This window comes from Amphibalanus amphitrite, unplaced genomic scaffold (assembly GCF_019059575.1).
Source record: "Amphibalanus amphitrite isolate SeventyFive unplaced genomic scaffold, NRLGWU_Aamphi_draft 001527F_arrow, whole genome shotgun sequence".
Lineage (NCBI taxonomy): Eukaryota > Metazoa > Arthropoda > Thecostraca > Balanomorpha > Balanidae > Amphibalanus > Amphibalanus amphitrite.
Window position 1 is genome coordinate 127,113 of NW_024883020.1, and position 16,961 is coordinate 144,073.

At 48.7% G+C, this 16,961-nt stretch overlaps 1 protein-coding gene across 1 annotated transcript; it reads right to left on the reverse strand.

The window, feature by feature from the left end:
- Positions 1-236: 236 nt before the first annotated feature.
- LOC122373636 (segmentation protein Runt-like) lies at positions 237-16,596 on the reverse strand. Its single transcript, XM_043351911.1, has 5 exons — positions 16,107-16,596; positions 8,016-8,129; positions 7,622-7,780; positions 7,120-7,296; positions 237-310 (listed from the first exon to the last, which is right to left on the reverse strand). The coding sequence occupies exons 1-5, from the start codon at positions 16,381-16,383 to the stop codon at positions 237-239; spliced, it is 801 nt and encodes a 266-aa protein (XP_043207846.1). The 5' UTR covers positions 16,384-16,596.
- Positions 16,597-16,961: the final 365 nt, after the last annotated feature.

Here is a 16,961-nt window from a genome sequence, read left to right on the forward strand (position 1 = left end):
TACTAAAATTCCTGAGGAACCAAAGGATTATATTGGTATCAAATAGATGCCTGCTATTCCGTCGTGAAAACGGCCAGTGTGGCTGGTCGGAGGACGGCCAGATGGCCAGATATACCGCCCCAGCCTCCACAGCCGGCCGTGAGGCCAGAGATGGCCGCGGGCACCGTCCGGTGGTCGCCAATGGCCGACGGGTCGTCGGTCGGTCGGTCGACCCACGGCCATTAGACCGGCGGCCATCAGTGGCGCAGCTTCCGGACATAGATGTGAACGATCCGACGGCACCGCGGGGTGCCCGCCGCCTCAGAGGGAACTGAGACACAAGGGAATGCAAGGGAAAGCAAAGGAATATATTTACCGTACAAAGGAGCTAATAACTATTGGTTCATCGGTTGAAAAATTAAAGCTATGTTTGAAAGCATGCCTCCGTAATCCGCATAGCCACATTTACGAGTGACCTGTTCATAGGCGTCGCCAGAGATTTTCGGTTGGGGGGGCAAAATCAACTTTTGTGTTAAAACTTGCCTTTCCCCAGTCTTTACTCACTCGTTTTACATATCATTCGACGCGCAATGGTGCGAGGAATCCGATGGTGACAAAGGTTTCCTTCTAGCTATGACAAGTAATTTTTACAGAAAAATTCGAAATTTTGAAATTCCATGACAAAAACGACTGGTAGAATTATAACTAGTATATAGTGGCTGCGATTGCCGACGCACTGCAGAGGGCCCCTGTGCAGACGCTCGACTCTAATGATCATTACCCAGAAAAAGGTGAAAAACGCTCCATTTAATCGGATCACCCTGCTAAAACATCCATTCACGCATGCATGCAGAGGTTTTACGTGAAATGCATAGGACTTATCCCAGCCGCCGATCGTAGCTAAGTTGGGCATTCGGCGGAGAGTGAATGTCTGAAGTGTGAATCGGAAGTACCTAATTCATCTTTGCTCTAGTAAGAGGAAGTGTTTTGTTCACTCGAGTGTGAACGAAAGTTTCTCGTTTTTCGTGTGAAGGGAAGCGCTGCAAACGTGCACAAAAACTGTTAAACGGAACCAAAAGTTACGCACGGCATAGCGGCAAGGGATCCATCAGAGATAGGTTTGGGACTTCCAGGCCATTTCAGGCCACTAAGGGTCAGTGCTGACTCTCAGAAGCATGCTTAGGGTCCCGGAGATCGGCGTGGGTCACCTCAAATATTTACGTGTACGTGGTGCTTTAGGGCTTTCCGAGCCCAAGGTGGGGCCCTCAGAAGCCAGTGTGGGCGGCGGGCGCTAAGAGACTAGGCCCAGGGTGAGCCTGGAGCCCTCGGATAACAGTGTGAACCCTCGGGGTCTGTGTCGAATCCCTAAGGACCCTACGTAGGGACATAATAAACATGGTGTTGCGGACCTCAGAGGGACACGTGAGCTGTGACCCCTCAGATGCCGGCTTGGGGTTAGCAAGGTCTGTCGCCTCCAAAGTTTGACTGAACTATCAGAGGCCATTTAAGGTTCTCAGAAATGTTCGAACTTCGAAGGCTCGAAGATCCCTGTATGGGCCCTCAGAGAACATGGACACCAGTGGAACTTTCAGAGGCCGGTTTGGGCCCTCTGAAAGCTTCTTTAGGGCTCAGTGGAGCTCCTTAGGAGCCTTTGTTTAAAGCAAGCTCATGAGCCCTGCGACACTTGTACGGTACTTGAGCCTGTCGCAGACATTTGACGAGAGTTGAGAAATGCCCCTAAGATTTCGTTTCACGCTTTGAACGAAAATTGTGTCAGCACTCCAAAACTTATGAAAATCAGCTGTAAAATGTAATAAAGAACGAACTAGGAACATGGAATGGATCGCAGCATTGACATTTCCGAGTCTGGACTCGGAGTCTTGAAGATTTTGGCGACTGCGAGTCAGACTCTGGTTTGAACTGCACGCTCCAACCGAGTCTGACCTCACAGGCATTCTCAGAAAGGTACCCCCATTTTTTCCCGACTCCAAAATCTCATCGGATCTGTATCGATCTCAGGGGGTGCCCGGTCCGAGGTTGGGGGGCAAGCTGCCCCGCTTGCCCCCCCGTGGCGACGCTAATGGACCTGTTAGAATTTTCCATCAATACCTATTGCTGACGCCATATTCGGTTAAGCTAGTAAAAAAGAGACATGAGTTGTCTGCATGTGACTTTTTTCTTTGCACAAGTATGAGTGTAGTGACTAGTGTGTGCAAGTGCTGGTTGTTTGTGAGTCTGGAGAGCACAGGGAGAGAGAGAGAGAGAGAGAGAGAGAGAGAGAGAGAGAGAGAGCACAGGCACCAGTCTCACGCTAGCCCTTCTGGGACATCAGAACGGCAAGTGTCGGTGCAGAGCTAGGACTGGAGGGTATTCTCAGAGTTTTGTCTACAGCATTGCTTCGAGAGTGATAATTTGTGTCAACAATATGCACGACCGAATGAAAGAATATGAAGGTGAGCGTTTCATATACTTCTAGAGAACGAAAAATTTACGTAAACTTGACAAAGAGTTACTGCAAACATAAGTTTCCCCAGTTCGAACGAATATCTAAGATATAGTACATATATGGTAAATCAGTAAGTCAAGCAGCTGTACTGCTGTTACATCAGCCATTTTTAGATGTGACCACCCGACACAGCGGACAGTTCTGACCGGTCTCAAGCCGGCGAGGCCCGCAGAAACTGCCGCTGCCAGCGGCTGAGCGGCTTACCGGGATCAATTTCAAAATACCAAATGGACTGGCTTCAACGTCAGGTCGCTTTGATGCAAAGTTTGAGAGCTGCCAGTGGCACAACTTGGTCTCAACTTGGCCAGCAGTCCTCGGCCCGGAAACTGACGCGCCGATACTCTCCCAGGCTCGCAGCACCCGCGAGCTGCGGCCGGCGAGATAGAGCTGTTGAGCCGGGAGGATTACAGCCGGAACACGAGGAAGGCGACGAAAATTGATGGCAGTTTTTCGGTTCCTGGTTATGTTATTGCTTCAAAGTCAAACAGATACCAAGATAACACCGTGACATTTTTGTCCATTTTACGATTACGCGCTCGGTCAATCTTCATGTGTTCCTTTCATGATCTATTAACCCGCGCGGGGCTGGGGTCTCCAGCCGAACGCGCGGGGCTGGGGGGGGTAAATTTTACCCCCCTGTTATCTCCCGAACTAATGGTCCGATTTGGAAAATTCAAACGCCAATCGAAAGCTCTCATCACGAACTACTAAAAACATGTACTTAATTTAAAGTTTGAGGTCAAGGTCAAGGTCAGGTCAAGGGTACAAATTGCAAGTTTCTACAGTATCGGCCTTGCACCGTAGTTGCCGAAGAATGGAGTCATGGACTGAGACTGATCGCCCAAAACGTGTTCTTAGGCTACCAAGACAATATTCGTTGCATACAATATCATTCAGAGGTCAAGGTCAAGGTCAGGTCAGGTCAGGTCAGGTCACCAAAAAACAAAATATAGAAAAGGGCATGTGCGACACATGTTTTATGGGTCATTTTACTCATAGAATTCAATAGGCACACTCAATAAGTGATATGGACCACCTCTGGATGATTTTCAGGTCGAGGTCAGGTCAAGGTCAGGTCAAGTGAGGTCAAATTTTGAAGCTGGTTGTTAAGGCCTAAAAAGGCGTCTATCTGATGCAGTTTTTCACGGCGAATCGAATGGTGCTATTTTTGTTTTCGTACGAGGTCTAGAACTTCCAAAAAAGTCATTTTTCAAAAAATTTGTGTGTCGTGACGTCATAAAATTTTGAATAACTCCCACATTTTTGAACCGATTCTTCTAAAATTTGGTATGTAGGTGCACATAGACCACTTCTCTGACATTTTTTCCGGTTTTTTCGATAGACTCAAAATTTTGGATTTTATAATGATTTTCCCAAAAAAGTCAGTTTTTTGAAAAAATTTAGGCCAAAATCCAAAATTTTCAAAAAAAACGAGATAGCCATTTGATAGACAAAGTAAAATTACGTATAACCTTTTTTGTTACGTCTTGATTCCTTTAAAAATGAAGATGTTAGCGGCGTTTGAACTTTTGCCGTTTTTGAGGCGAAAATGGCGAACATGACGTCACTAAAACGTCAATATCTCAACAAATTTCCGACGGATTTCGCTCAAATTTTCAGGGAACGTGTCAAATTGATGTAAGAAAAGGTACTGAAAGTTTGGCGGCGCTGCGCGCCGCCGTTTTTGAGATATCGCAAAAATTCGCGAGGGGGGGGGGGGGTAAAATTTACCCCCCAGCCCCGCGCGGGTTAAGATGAGAAAAGAAAGTTGTCCGACATTTTCATGGGGTTATTTTTACGACTACCCAAGGTAACAGAAATGCAGATAATGATTAATGAATTGAATGAGAGTTGTGGACAGTTGAGCTGATTACAAAGAAGATCTGAATTTATCAATTAATGCACATGTTTGAATTATGAAATACACATGCACAAGATTAGCTTTACTAATTGAGACGCTCGATGCTGCCTTCTCGAGTTTTGCGCGAGAAATCATTGATTATATGTAATTTCGTCTGGTTAGAAACGCATTAGATATTACATTACTAGAAGTTACACGCAAACGATACAATTTCTGCGATCAATATAAAAATACAGCACGGTCAGTTTCCGTAGTTTTACTTGTTAAAGCTCACAATTAACTACAGACTCTGGAGAAACCGATGTTTCAATCTGAATCTCCCTTGTCTGCTTGCTCTCACGCCGCCGGGCTCCATTTTGTTGTACCCATACCCAAATGTAATCAGCCAGCTGGGGTATTGATTCGCGTTAATTGAACCTGCTACCAATTAGCCCGAGGACTGTCGAACAACAGCCGTCCGCGCCAAGCCAGTGAATACCACCAGAGCCACCGTAATTTGCGCCAAGTTTGTCCCAAGTGCTGCATTGTTGTGGCGTGCAGCAGGACGGCAGAGCGACGAGTCTGCGTCACGCCGGCGGCTGGCCCACTCTCAGCGGATCAGAGGGTCGCAGGCGCCGCTGAGCCGCTCTAATCCCACCCCTTTTCGCATAATTCATCAACTGGGGAATTATTTGTTCTTCATCATAACAATAAGTCGGATCGGCTCCCCTCTGCCGCCGCTGTGCCGAGCAGGGTACCGCGGGACGACAGCGGGCGCGCGGCGGCGGCAGCGGTGGCGGCGGCGGCTCCCCACCCGGCATCCGTTCTGCCTGTCAGCTGGCACGGTAATGTCGTCTGATTTCTTCATCGGCGAGGTGGCCCGATGGGGCGGCCGGCGCGGCGCGTCGAAATTACACAGGGGCGCGCCGGGAGCGGCCAAATCAGGGGTGAAATCTGGCGGGGCGCGGGGTTTGCTCTCTGGCCGGCCGATTATGCAGCCTGGTCAGACGAGGGGATTCGGGGATAAAGAACGGGAATAAAAGGTCGCCAATGACAAAGAGTCGCGTGGATGGATTTTAGATAAAACGAATCGATGCGGGATAAATTATAAGGGGGAGCGCAGATAAAAGATTAGGGGCGTGCGCGGGGAGAGGGACGCCCCCGGCGGTGGGGAGCGTGGCCAGACGCTCGCCGCGCTGCCTTTCAAGTGGTGCCGCCGCGGCCTGGCTCCCCAACCGGGCCGGGGAGCATGCGTGCTTTTAGGCTTAAAGGATCTCCCCAAAAAGTGTTTCATCAACAGTCGAGGCCCAAAACACATAATGGGACATGGTGTTCTTTGTTCTATTTTGCTGTTTTGACGCAGTATTTTCCAGGTGCAGTTTAGATGTGAAGAGTATGCACATCCGACGCACAGAACACGACGATTTTTTAAATATAACCCGTATGATTTCACGAGAATGGTATCGCCACATAAATACACCTCACCTGACTAGTCAGCTGCGAAGCATGTAGCAACCTTTAAAACGAAACTAGAAAATGCAAAGGTGAATTGCAAAATTAATCTGTATTCCTGCACACACTGTGTGAAATCAAATGTTTCAATTTCAAATTTTTCACCATATGAAAGGCGCCTCATAAGAACTATGTAGGTAGATACGGCTCGTCAAGTTTCATGATAAATTTTCAATTTTCAAATGCATTTCTTAGTAAATCGACGCTTTGAAAGCTCTAAGGTAAGCTATAACGTTAGCCTAGGATTATCATTTGACTGATATCATTTGTCAAGAGGCCCCAAATCTAGTGGATGATGTCTACGAGCGGTCAGCATAGTCAGCTGTGGGCTAATATGTAAGAACGCCGCTGATATCCAAATTCGTAGTCCCGAAAATAATATATGTCACACCCTTCTAATCTCGGTTCGTGTTTATATTGCACGCAGTCTATTTCCTTCCTCTTCTCCTCCCTCGCTTCTCTTCGCCACTCCACTGGCGGCCATTCGCCGTCTAATCCACGCTATCGTCTCCACCAGGGCTGCATATTTGGTGACATTTTCGCCCTGGAAACCCGTCAAATTTCCCCCAGCACGCGCGCTTCAGGCTTCCCAATCTAAATACCAATCAAGAGTTTTAATTCATTCGTATTGTGTTTCACTGGACGGGAAAATCCGCGTGGCTGAAAAGGGATGTAATTTGCATGGCTGTCGTTGGCTGAACGTGGAATGTAAAAGCAGGCTGTGAGAAAGGTGGCAACCGAGAAAGCGGTGGCATTCGTTTTATTAAACCAGCCCCGCAACTTAGGCTGATTGTATGTTACACCGGCTGACGCTGGAATGAAACATATTACTGAATGCAGGACAGCGTGTGGCAGGCTTCAGGTGAGATTAGTCCAAATATGAGTACGATTGTCAGCAGAACTACGCTTTCCATAAGTTTAATGATATTGCGTCGCATTGCACTTAATATTTACGCACCGACGGTACTAGATTGTGATACGGATAAGCTTTATTTTAATGACAAAAAACTATTTATAAATAAGCACATTTATTATAACACCGTCTGCAGTACAATATCACTCCAACACACGCCTCACAATGAGATCTATTCCCTCCCTGGACCCTCCCCTCCCCTTTCAGTCCACATGCGGCCTCCAGAGTTTGGTCGGGCTGCCGTCCCCGTCCGTCACCTCAGCCGTCGGCGGTGACCGCGGGCTGGCGGCACAGGGCGAGTCGGCCCCCTCCGACCCCCCTGCTGACCCGCCGCGCCCCCCACTGCTGGCCAGCAGCCGCTGGGCGGACATGGCACCAGCAGAGCCAGCGGCGACCATCCCGGCTCGGCGGCCGGCCGCGCACGGGCGTGGAAGGCGGACCGCGGCCCCGGCGCCCCGTATCCCCCGGCGGGGGGAGGGAGTGGGGCGCTGGTCAGCAGCGGCGCCCGGCTGGACAGGCAGGTCAGCGGCGAGCGGGCCAGACCACCTGAAACAGAAACGGGGTGTTGGTAAGTGTGGGAGGGGTCAGGCTGGGGACGGACAGTTTGAGATGGTGACAGAGATTCTCACTGACGACAAGAAATCAGAACTGAATACGCTATCATTTTCCTCCTATAGTCTCGTAAAGTGAAACCCTCAAGCTCTCCCTTTACACACTAGATCGAACCTCATACTTATTCGAAAAGCCCCTTATACAGACTCAAAACAAATGTTCCCCTCATGACGCATTCACACCATCCACTCTTCTACCTCGCACCAAACACAAATTCTTGACTCTCCCCATCCAACCCGCGGCCCACCGTCTAGCTCACCGTTCAGGCCGTGCAGGAGAGCCTCGCTGAGGCGTGGGTCGGCCGCCGGGTGGCCCGGGAAGCCAGGTAACCAGGCGGCAGCCAGCGGGGGCAGGTGACCTGCCAGACGATGTTCCAGCCACGGGTTCGGGAAGCCCAGGCCAGGGTAGAAGTCGCAACCTGGAACAGAAGAGGGGTCAGGTTAGGTTGGGGGGGGGGCCGGGGGGGAGGACGACATCAAGAGTACAGCAAACTAGTCTCAACTTAGATCAGTAAGGTTAAAACTGCGAGATCATGTCATTGATTTTGGGAGAACACCCGATAGGGTAAGAGCAAGCTTCGTGGGTTCCGCTCAACTCATGTGACTTTGTTCCGCGTCGCCCTGGGTCAACTACCCGTGTCCTGTTAAACTCACGTGACTTGTTGCGCGGGTCCCTGGGTCCGTCCACGGTGACCTTGATCGCCCTGCCGATCATCACCACCTGCATCGGCTTGGTAATCAGCGTGATGCTCACGTTGAGCTGCTTCCCTGCAACACACACACACACAGGTAAAGAGAAGGTTACACGGGGCACTCGCACACGCCACCGACAATTTTTTTTTTCAGCTACCGCATTTTTGTTTCGTTTATTTCTTCTTCTTCCTTTTAGTTTATGTATTTCGCTGAATGCAACACGTTTATGATCGCGATTCAGGGCTGTTATTCTCAAGTCCAGGGCTGAGAATACGCTCAAAAACTTGTTTTTTGTTATATACGGGCATAAATTCGAAAATCTCAATCGAAAGGACTGCAATATTCTACATGGCTAACTATATGTACTCGTGTACATATAGTACATATTATGGAATGTACATATTATTATGTAGTCGTACATATTATGGAAGTCAATAAATCCTGCAACATTGTATACATTTCTAGATTTTAATGCTTTGTAACATCATTTTGAGCTGTTTCACCGTTAAGTTAGACTTTTCAAATAGTGTTCTGAAAATGGGGATAAAATTTATTTCTGTGTAGCCTCATTGTTTATGTAATAGTCATCACGGCACATTAATCACGAATATAATTTACCATATTAGATGATTTCGTTTTTTTGTTTTACTTTAATGACCTCCTTACAATGATAATGAAACTTTCATCTCAATTCGTTTATTTTTTATATGAATTTTCGGCCACGGGCCATGATCACATATACATAGTCAAAAGCAAAGTCAAAACTTGCTTTTGACTTTGCTTTTGACTATATGTATATGTGATCATGGCCCGTGGCCGAAAATTCATATAAAAATAAACGAATTGAGATGAAAGTTTCATTATCATTGTAAGGAGGTCATTAAAGTAAAACAAAAAAAAAAACGATATCATCAAATGCCTTACATACAACGAGCCTTAAAAGAATATTAGATGATTGATGTTTGTGGAGCACACCAGTTTTCTTACGAAGAACAGTATCAAATGTGATATGCAGGTTATCATCATGGTCATTTTTAAACGGAAACAAGGTGTGATGAACGCAATTTACCAAGCCTTGAACCGCGCGTTATCAGCATACAAACTGCAATTTGAATAATGAGTAATTGAATAATCGCTGGGTTGTGTACGTCCGTATGTTCTGTAAAATAACAACACCTGGGCGATAGCCCCCTCGCCATATGTTTGGTTCAACCAGGTAGTTCCCAATCGACCACTGTGTCCTAACCCGACGTGTATTTACCGGCCGCCGAATCTGGTCCTACGCGGCCCACAGTCAGCCCACCGGTCATCTCTGCCCGCCGCTACCTCTCGCGGCCACCTGCACGCTAATTTAATTACCATGGGCCGGGCGCTGGACACGCCGCTTAGCGGGGTAAAACACCGGATGCTGACTCATATGACCTGATCCATCACCATTAGGAGCACGACGAACGCGCTCCAACGACAATTTGCCCATTTTAGGGCCGGTAATGCGGGTGCTATTTGCAGACGGCGCGTGTGCCTCTGTGCCGGCCAGCCGGAAGGATGCGCCCGGCCGCTGACACGGAACCGCGCACGGCCCGCCGGTGGTGGCCCTGTCTGTCCGTACTGTGCGGCAGAGGTGGACCGTGGGTCCAGTCAGACCCGCGGCCCGCTGCGGCTGGGGGCGGACCATGGCCGGACTGTAGAGCGCCGCGCGCGGTCCGTAATTTTCGTGTTGCTAATTGGTCTAGCATGTGCTGTTAGGACTGGAACAGCCCTTTCAGATGTCGTAACCGGGATGGATGAGTGCGGTTCACTATCTATCACGCCGCTACCATGGGGCGACGTAGAGCCTTCGTCGGCGTTATGGATCATTTAATGCGTGCTAATGGGGTTGAATGGTATCATTTACACATAAAAATGTATTACAACTCAATCCAGCCATGCGCGCTGCCAAACTAAAGCACTAAAGCGCACCTCAGCCCGTCTCCATTCACAAACTTTCCCAATATCGTCATTTTTTCTAAATTCTGCAAAAGTTGTCTATTGCCGGTGACTCAACTCGGGCGTTGAATATTTGAGTAACGGGTGGCGCCGTGCAATTCGTTACCCTCTCGGCCAATCATTGCCGCCAACAAAGGCCGTCATTACGCTGACCATAGAGCAAATTGCCTAGTCACATCGGCGCAGTATACAAGATTTATGAATTACGCAGTGTCGAGCTGCGGTGCGTGGTTCGGCGGGGCGTCTGCGGCGGGGGCGGGGGGGGGGCTGCAGGTGGGGCCCCGGGATGCGCCCCGCTCGGTCCGGGCCACTGCCGCCGGTCACGCCAGCGGCCTGCCGCGGCCACACACGGCCCCCGTGCGGTGAGCGATGCGGCCGCACGGGCCATATTTCACGCCGGCTGCCACCGGTGCCGGCCCCCTAGGTGTGCCATACTGCTGCATCAACACCTGTGCAATGCAAATTAGTCGTGCGGCCGGTCGTTTCTCTGCCGTTTGGCAGGTCGGCGCGCGCTACCGGCGCCGGATAATTGCGGCCGGACCGACACGGCGCGGAGGCCGAGTTCGAACATCCCGCTGCCGGGCCCGCCCCCGCCGACCGGCGACTCCCCGCTGTCTGCCCGCCGGCAGCCGTTGAAGGTAATTCTAATTACACGCCGGGCAGAGTGGGCCCGCCGCCGGCGACCGCTCCCCGTTCACGCGTGTACGCACAGGGACAGAGGCAGCAGGGAGAAGCAGCGCCGGCGGCGGCCCACCAGCCAGCAGGAGCTCGAGAGGCAGCTGGCTGACACAGTGGGATCCCGGGGCAGTCCCCTGGGAGGGGTTGACTCGACGCTGGATGACGTCACGACCGATCTTAGAACGATGGGCTGAGTCGCGAACGCTGAGCGACTCGGGTCATACAACTTTTGATTTTTGTTGCTCGTGACCTAAGCCTATTGAATACGGTTCACTATTGTATTGCATTGCCTATGTAAAATACCCAAACATTTTCGGCAATGACAATGGCTCTAGCATCCTGCATCAATGAGGTATGGCTAGGGACAGTGGCGGCGGATTCGATTTTGGCGTGGGGGGGCAAGATCCCAGTCGAGATGATGTCATAGGCGGATCCAGAAAGGCGTTTTCGACGCTGTATGGGACATACCCCCCCAAAAAAAGTGTCCAAAATCCAAAAACTCCTCGGATTTCGATTCCTTACGGACCTACTGCTGAACAGTATAAAACAAAAAAAAAATCCTGATAAAAGTGTTATTATTAGGAAACATAAGGAAGGTACGTTTTGTCTATTTCGGGCGATGCAGGGGCCAGGGGGAGGGGGAGTAAATATTTGCTTTAAATGCCCGCTCCCTGGATCCGCCAGTGGACGATGAAACGCTTTTCTTGTTGCTGTATTAGAAAAAAGCTCCAATGGGAAAAATTATGCCATACCCCGATCGCATATCAGATGTTGAAGAACGGTGCCAACCCTTTTGAAGTAGGCGAGCGCTATTCTTCAATGAGGTAACTCGTTACCATTTCCTCTGTTCATTTTACGTTCTATTTCCGTTTAACCTTCCTTTAAAAAGTATTTCTGAGACAGATATCAACTGAAACTAGCTCACAGCGGGAGGAGACCGCTCAAACATTCAGACACAGTCGGTCGCATCTAAACCTATTGGGACAGTGATCCGCCAGAAACCCTCCCCAATGGCAGTAGTTTGCCAACTAAGCTCACCGAGACGGGCTGTCTCGATGGGTTTATACAGGAAGCCTACAGCAAGGCTTAATAAGGCCCAAACGCTCGTCAAGCTGGGAACGGAGGGCTGAGGTGAGGGAGCGCGGCGGCGAGCTGGGGTGAAGGAACGGTGGCCTGGAACGAGAATCCAGAAGCTCTGGGTGGGGCGTTTCTTTCTTAGGGCTTTAGGGTGCGCTGACTGCGGTAAAAGGTTCAACTTATCACACCAAATCTTGCCACGACATCTACCGGTTCAGGCACTCGAGAATAGCGGCCAGTGGTATCTGCAAAGACGAAGCATTTCCAACCCAGCTTCAGCCTGGTCAGGGCGCCTTAGGTGGCTTTAATTACAGTTGCACATACCAAATGACCTCAGTGCAGCCAGTCTGTGGCCGAAACCATTCGGAACAGACTTCAACGAAAAGTGAGACAAGGTTAGTGCTGTCGTTAAGTGCCATTAGGTATATGACTTGGGCCCCGTTGGCTTGACCCACTGGAAGGTGGTTGTTATCGAACGCTGCGGGGCATACTCATTTTTCCCAAATGCCTTAGATTTTGCTTTCGTATTCATAGGCGGCGGAACGGGGAGGGCACCGGGGCACCGTGCCCCCTTTGATTTTGGCATTTTAACGTTAGCGATATGGGCGTTGCAAGGAAAGAAAGGGACCAAAAGTCGGCAGTGCCCCCCCCCCCTTTAATTGAAGGTGTTCCGCCGCTACTGTTCGTGTTTGATGCTCTTTATTCTATAGCCAGCCTTTAGACAGAGGGGGGCCCACTAATGATCAGTGCCCTAACCCTCAAAAGTTTCCAACATTAATATTTAATTTTTTAATAGTGAAATCGAAATAAAGCGGATACTGAACTGTGAACATCCAGTTTTTACACTGGCCCCACACAAGCCTCCGAATGCCCAAAGCAGATCTCTGATGACTGGCCTTTGGGTGTCATACCATACCGTGCATTGGTCAATGCGGTCAATGTGTACGACCTCAGCGTTTACCATTTTATGCGCTGGAAACTTGCGCTCGAAAAAAATCAGGGGAGTGGCTTATTATGAGCGCTCATTAGTCCTAACTACCCGCAAGCGAATGGCTAGAGCCCTTCAGTCTCCGCTCGCTTGCGATTCGGCATTTATGTAGGGACAAAATAGCGGCAAACGACCACTGAAGGTATGAGTTGCGTCTCTTGCACGCTTAAAATATCTCTAAATCGAACCTGAAAAGACAAAAAAAAAATGATATAAAGCGGAAATGGTTAGCATTTACACATATTCAAAAGGCACCGGGACAAACTGTAGGAGCGCATAGCTGCAATATCAGGTTATGGAAATTTTCCTCATGTTTAAGGCACAAATTATGGAGGGGCAAGAATATGCGTTTGCCCTCCTCCAAAAGTTTCTTAGGGGACGATGCCTCCTCTGCCACCCCGTATCCGTCGCCCCTGTAAACGGTCACTGAAGGCCTGGGTTGCTGCTGCGTCACGCTGACGCTTATAATGCCTCCAAAACTAGGTTGAAGAGAGGAAAACTTCAATTGAACGCGAACGCTTGCCATTTAAGAAAGGCAACGTATGATAAAGTATATGGGCATCTGGTTACATCTTCAGATGATCGAACAGCATAATCAGGTATATGGTTTCTTTTCTTGGCTTTGTCACAAATTATGGGGGGGGGCAAAAAGATACTTTTGCCCCCCCCCACGAATTTGCCAGGGGGGCAGCTGCCCCCCTGCCCCCCCGAATCCGCCGCCCCTGGCTAGGGAAGCGCAAAACTAAGAACATAGTTATCTACCGTGTTTTTGTTTGAAAACAAAAATATTCAAGCAATTTCTCAAACACTCGCCGAAACAATCGGTTTTCTATACATATGCGCGCCGGTCGAGGGTGGAGAGGGGTATGGCCCCCTCACCGTTTCGCTTCCAATTGAGTTAGTGCCTTGTGCAAAAAGCAGCGCGTGCGCAGTTACGAGACGCAGTTACTGGTACCCAAGCTTATGTAAGGTTTCAGATCAGACCTGACCTCTGAGGTCAGGTCAGGTGCCCCAAGGTGGAAGTTTGGTTTTTGGTAAATATCTTCGTCAAAAATCGTTGCAGAGCCGCATTTTCGCACCATCGTGTTCTTCATGCTTGAATGCCTTTTGTTCGGATGAGGTCAAGTTAAGGTGTTGACCCTAGGTGAAGGCTGGGTCAGTGCCATTCAGGTCACAAAGTTGGCCTTGAAGGGGATCATATTATAGCATACCATTTGATTTGGCGAGTCTTCTCGAGACCATGATGACTTTTCTGATTTGCTAGAACAATTTGATCAGGAGTTATTGACACAAAACACGTATGACCTTTGTTACGTAATAGATGACGTCACATGACGTCATGGTGTCTTTGCATGGCGTCAGTTATGACGTCATGCAAGGTCAAAGATGCAAAAGTGAAACATGGGACTTTGCAAAGAGCGCATGTAATCATGATTTCATATGTTTGAGGTAGTTTTAAATCATTCCCGGCGCCAAAATAGTTAGCAGTTTCCGTGATTTCTCATTGACTTATATGTAATGGTGAGACGGACAGACCTGACAGACCTGAGCCCCCCCCCCCCTCTGTCGGCAAGGGTTAAAAGAGCAGTTGAATACATGCATATTTACATATTTACATGCAACATTACAAATTTACATTTTTGCTGCCAAACTCCATGCTTACTGACAAATGGTCAAGGAAGAACTTTCTTAGAGCATATGAGATGGAATCATCCTGAACCGGGTCAAGGCTAAATGTAAAATATGAGATGCTATTAAGCTAGTAAGTAATTAAATGCATTCTAGATAACTTGACTTGTGATTGAGAGTGCGGAAAAATAAGTCGGACTTATTTCAGTGGTATACAAATCCTATCTCTTCGTTTGATGTATTTGCTGATCCTCATCAAATAGGCACTGGAAGTTTAAAAAAAAAACCGTTGAGTTGGTTAAACTATAGCGAGCTTTTCTGTTTGGTTCACTTGACGTGACCTGGCGATCTTACCTTGAATGGCCTTAGACTATTTTTTTTTTAAGTGAGTGTGGAGAGTGTATCATTATGTCACCGCCACTCGTTTCCATACATTCATTCATTCGCCCTGCCACGGCGCGGGCGCGGGCACCGTGACAGGGGCAAAAACATCAGCAAATGTAAGCACCTTCATATACAAAACATAAACAAATATAAGCAAGATTATAAGGGAGATAATTTTTGGCGGCCATTTATAAGAAAGCTCATTGACTCTTGAACTAAAAATGTATCATCAAGTTTCTTTTTTTACTGGATCTAAAGCACTATCATCATGTGAAAGTCAATCAGTGTTACATAACAATAACAATACGGTAAAAGATACCTGACATGTCCTGCTTCAAAATTATGAGTAATTGCTTTGTAGAAAAATACAATGGGGCCAATATTCATGCCTAAGTGGACTACATCACTACTGAGATATGAGTATAATAATACGCCACCCCAGTCAAACTGCATCGCTTTCAACCAATGCATTACGTGGGACATTGGACGCTCCTTCAACGAGACCCAATGGCAGTTATCACTGCATATTAAGCGCCACAAAGTATCAACATGCACGCCGTAATTCATAACCATGTAGTCACCAAGTCACCTTGCAATAGAAACTGTAGAAGATGATTAGTGCATTGCAGCGGCCTAACTGATCCTAATGACTCATTTAATTGGTCAAGCACGACATGGTGATGCTGCTATCGTTGTAAACCATATGCCGAGTATGTAGCTAGTATGTGGATGTTTCTGATGAGTGTATTTATTTGTCATTATGGCCGACATAAGGGGCAAGGGACAGCGTTTAAAAGCTGCAGGACATTCGGCCATTATTAGGGGTTGCTTTGAATTAATAACCATCAGACCTCTGCCTAAGGTGAAATGTTTAAGCATCTTGTTGTCGTATAAATGCATGAATAATTTACTCGAACGTCATTAATAGAACTGGAGTATTCATTGCGCATCTAATTCAAAACATTTCATTCCAAATTAAAGGTAGGTACTTCTTCATAACAAGGCACAACACAGCCACTGCGGTAAGAAGTGATATCTGCACTGCAACGCATTGCGCCGCTGTTCGTGGCGTTAAGTTTTACTTATACTTCATAGGGTAAATCCTTTTGACCCTGCTTGCATCATAACGAGTTGTTTTATAAAAATAGAGGAACCATTTTGATTTGTCGAAATTGTTCGTCGATGTCGATATTTGATTTGTCGAAATCTCATTAACCGTGTGACTATCTCGCTCGCCATCACTAATGAATTGGGCTGAGGATGTGACACTACGATTAGCTGAAAGTCCCGCACTTAATATTTCCACTCACCTCTACCGCTTCTGCCGACGAACCTCAGGTCGGAGAACTTGGCCACCTGACCCTTCATGACGGCCCGGTTGTTACGGACCTCGGCACACGGATTGTCCTCATTGCCAGCCCGCAGGATGACCTCCGTGCCGTCACTAATGCCATCTAGTGACACCACGCGGAAACACGTCGGTAGCGTCTTGTTGGAGCGCCAGTGGCCCGGCAGCCGCGTGCACAGCACGTTGGGAGCCTCCGTGGCCAGCAGGCTACCCTCCGACTCCAGGCGCTGGGCAGCCATCCCGGCTGTGACCAGATAAAGCGGCCTGGACCAGCGCCCTTCCCCAGCCGGAGGACAACTCAGGGCAGATACCGGCCGGCTGCGACGGTAGCGCCGCGCTGCGGCCACTGCGCGAACTGCTGTCGGACCGCCCACCGCGGAGGGACGGGCTCGCGGGGCGGCGCCGACGCGACGACACCGACGCACTGCCGACGATACCGACGCACTGCCGACGATCCGAGATCAGCCAGCAGCGGTGTCGGGAGAGGATCCCTGAAATGGATCCGTGTGGGATCCGCAGAATCAGAATCAGTCTCGTTTGAGAAAGATGAGCGATACAATTGTGATATCACATACCGTTTGCCAAAGGACCCAACATGCCGTGAACTAATTTCCGCTGACAAAGGTGGGTATATAAGGCATTTGGCACACTGATGACAGCTGTAGACCTTAGGGGCTGCAGGACAGTCAAGTGTAGTGATAAAAGGTATTCGATTAGGTTCAGAAGTATTGAAGCTACTCAACACTTCCCCGACAGTAATAAATCGGAAAGACAAGGATGTTCAAGAAATCCAAGCGAACCGAACAAACCAGCCCCG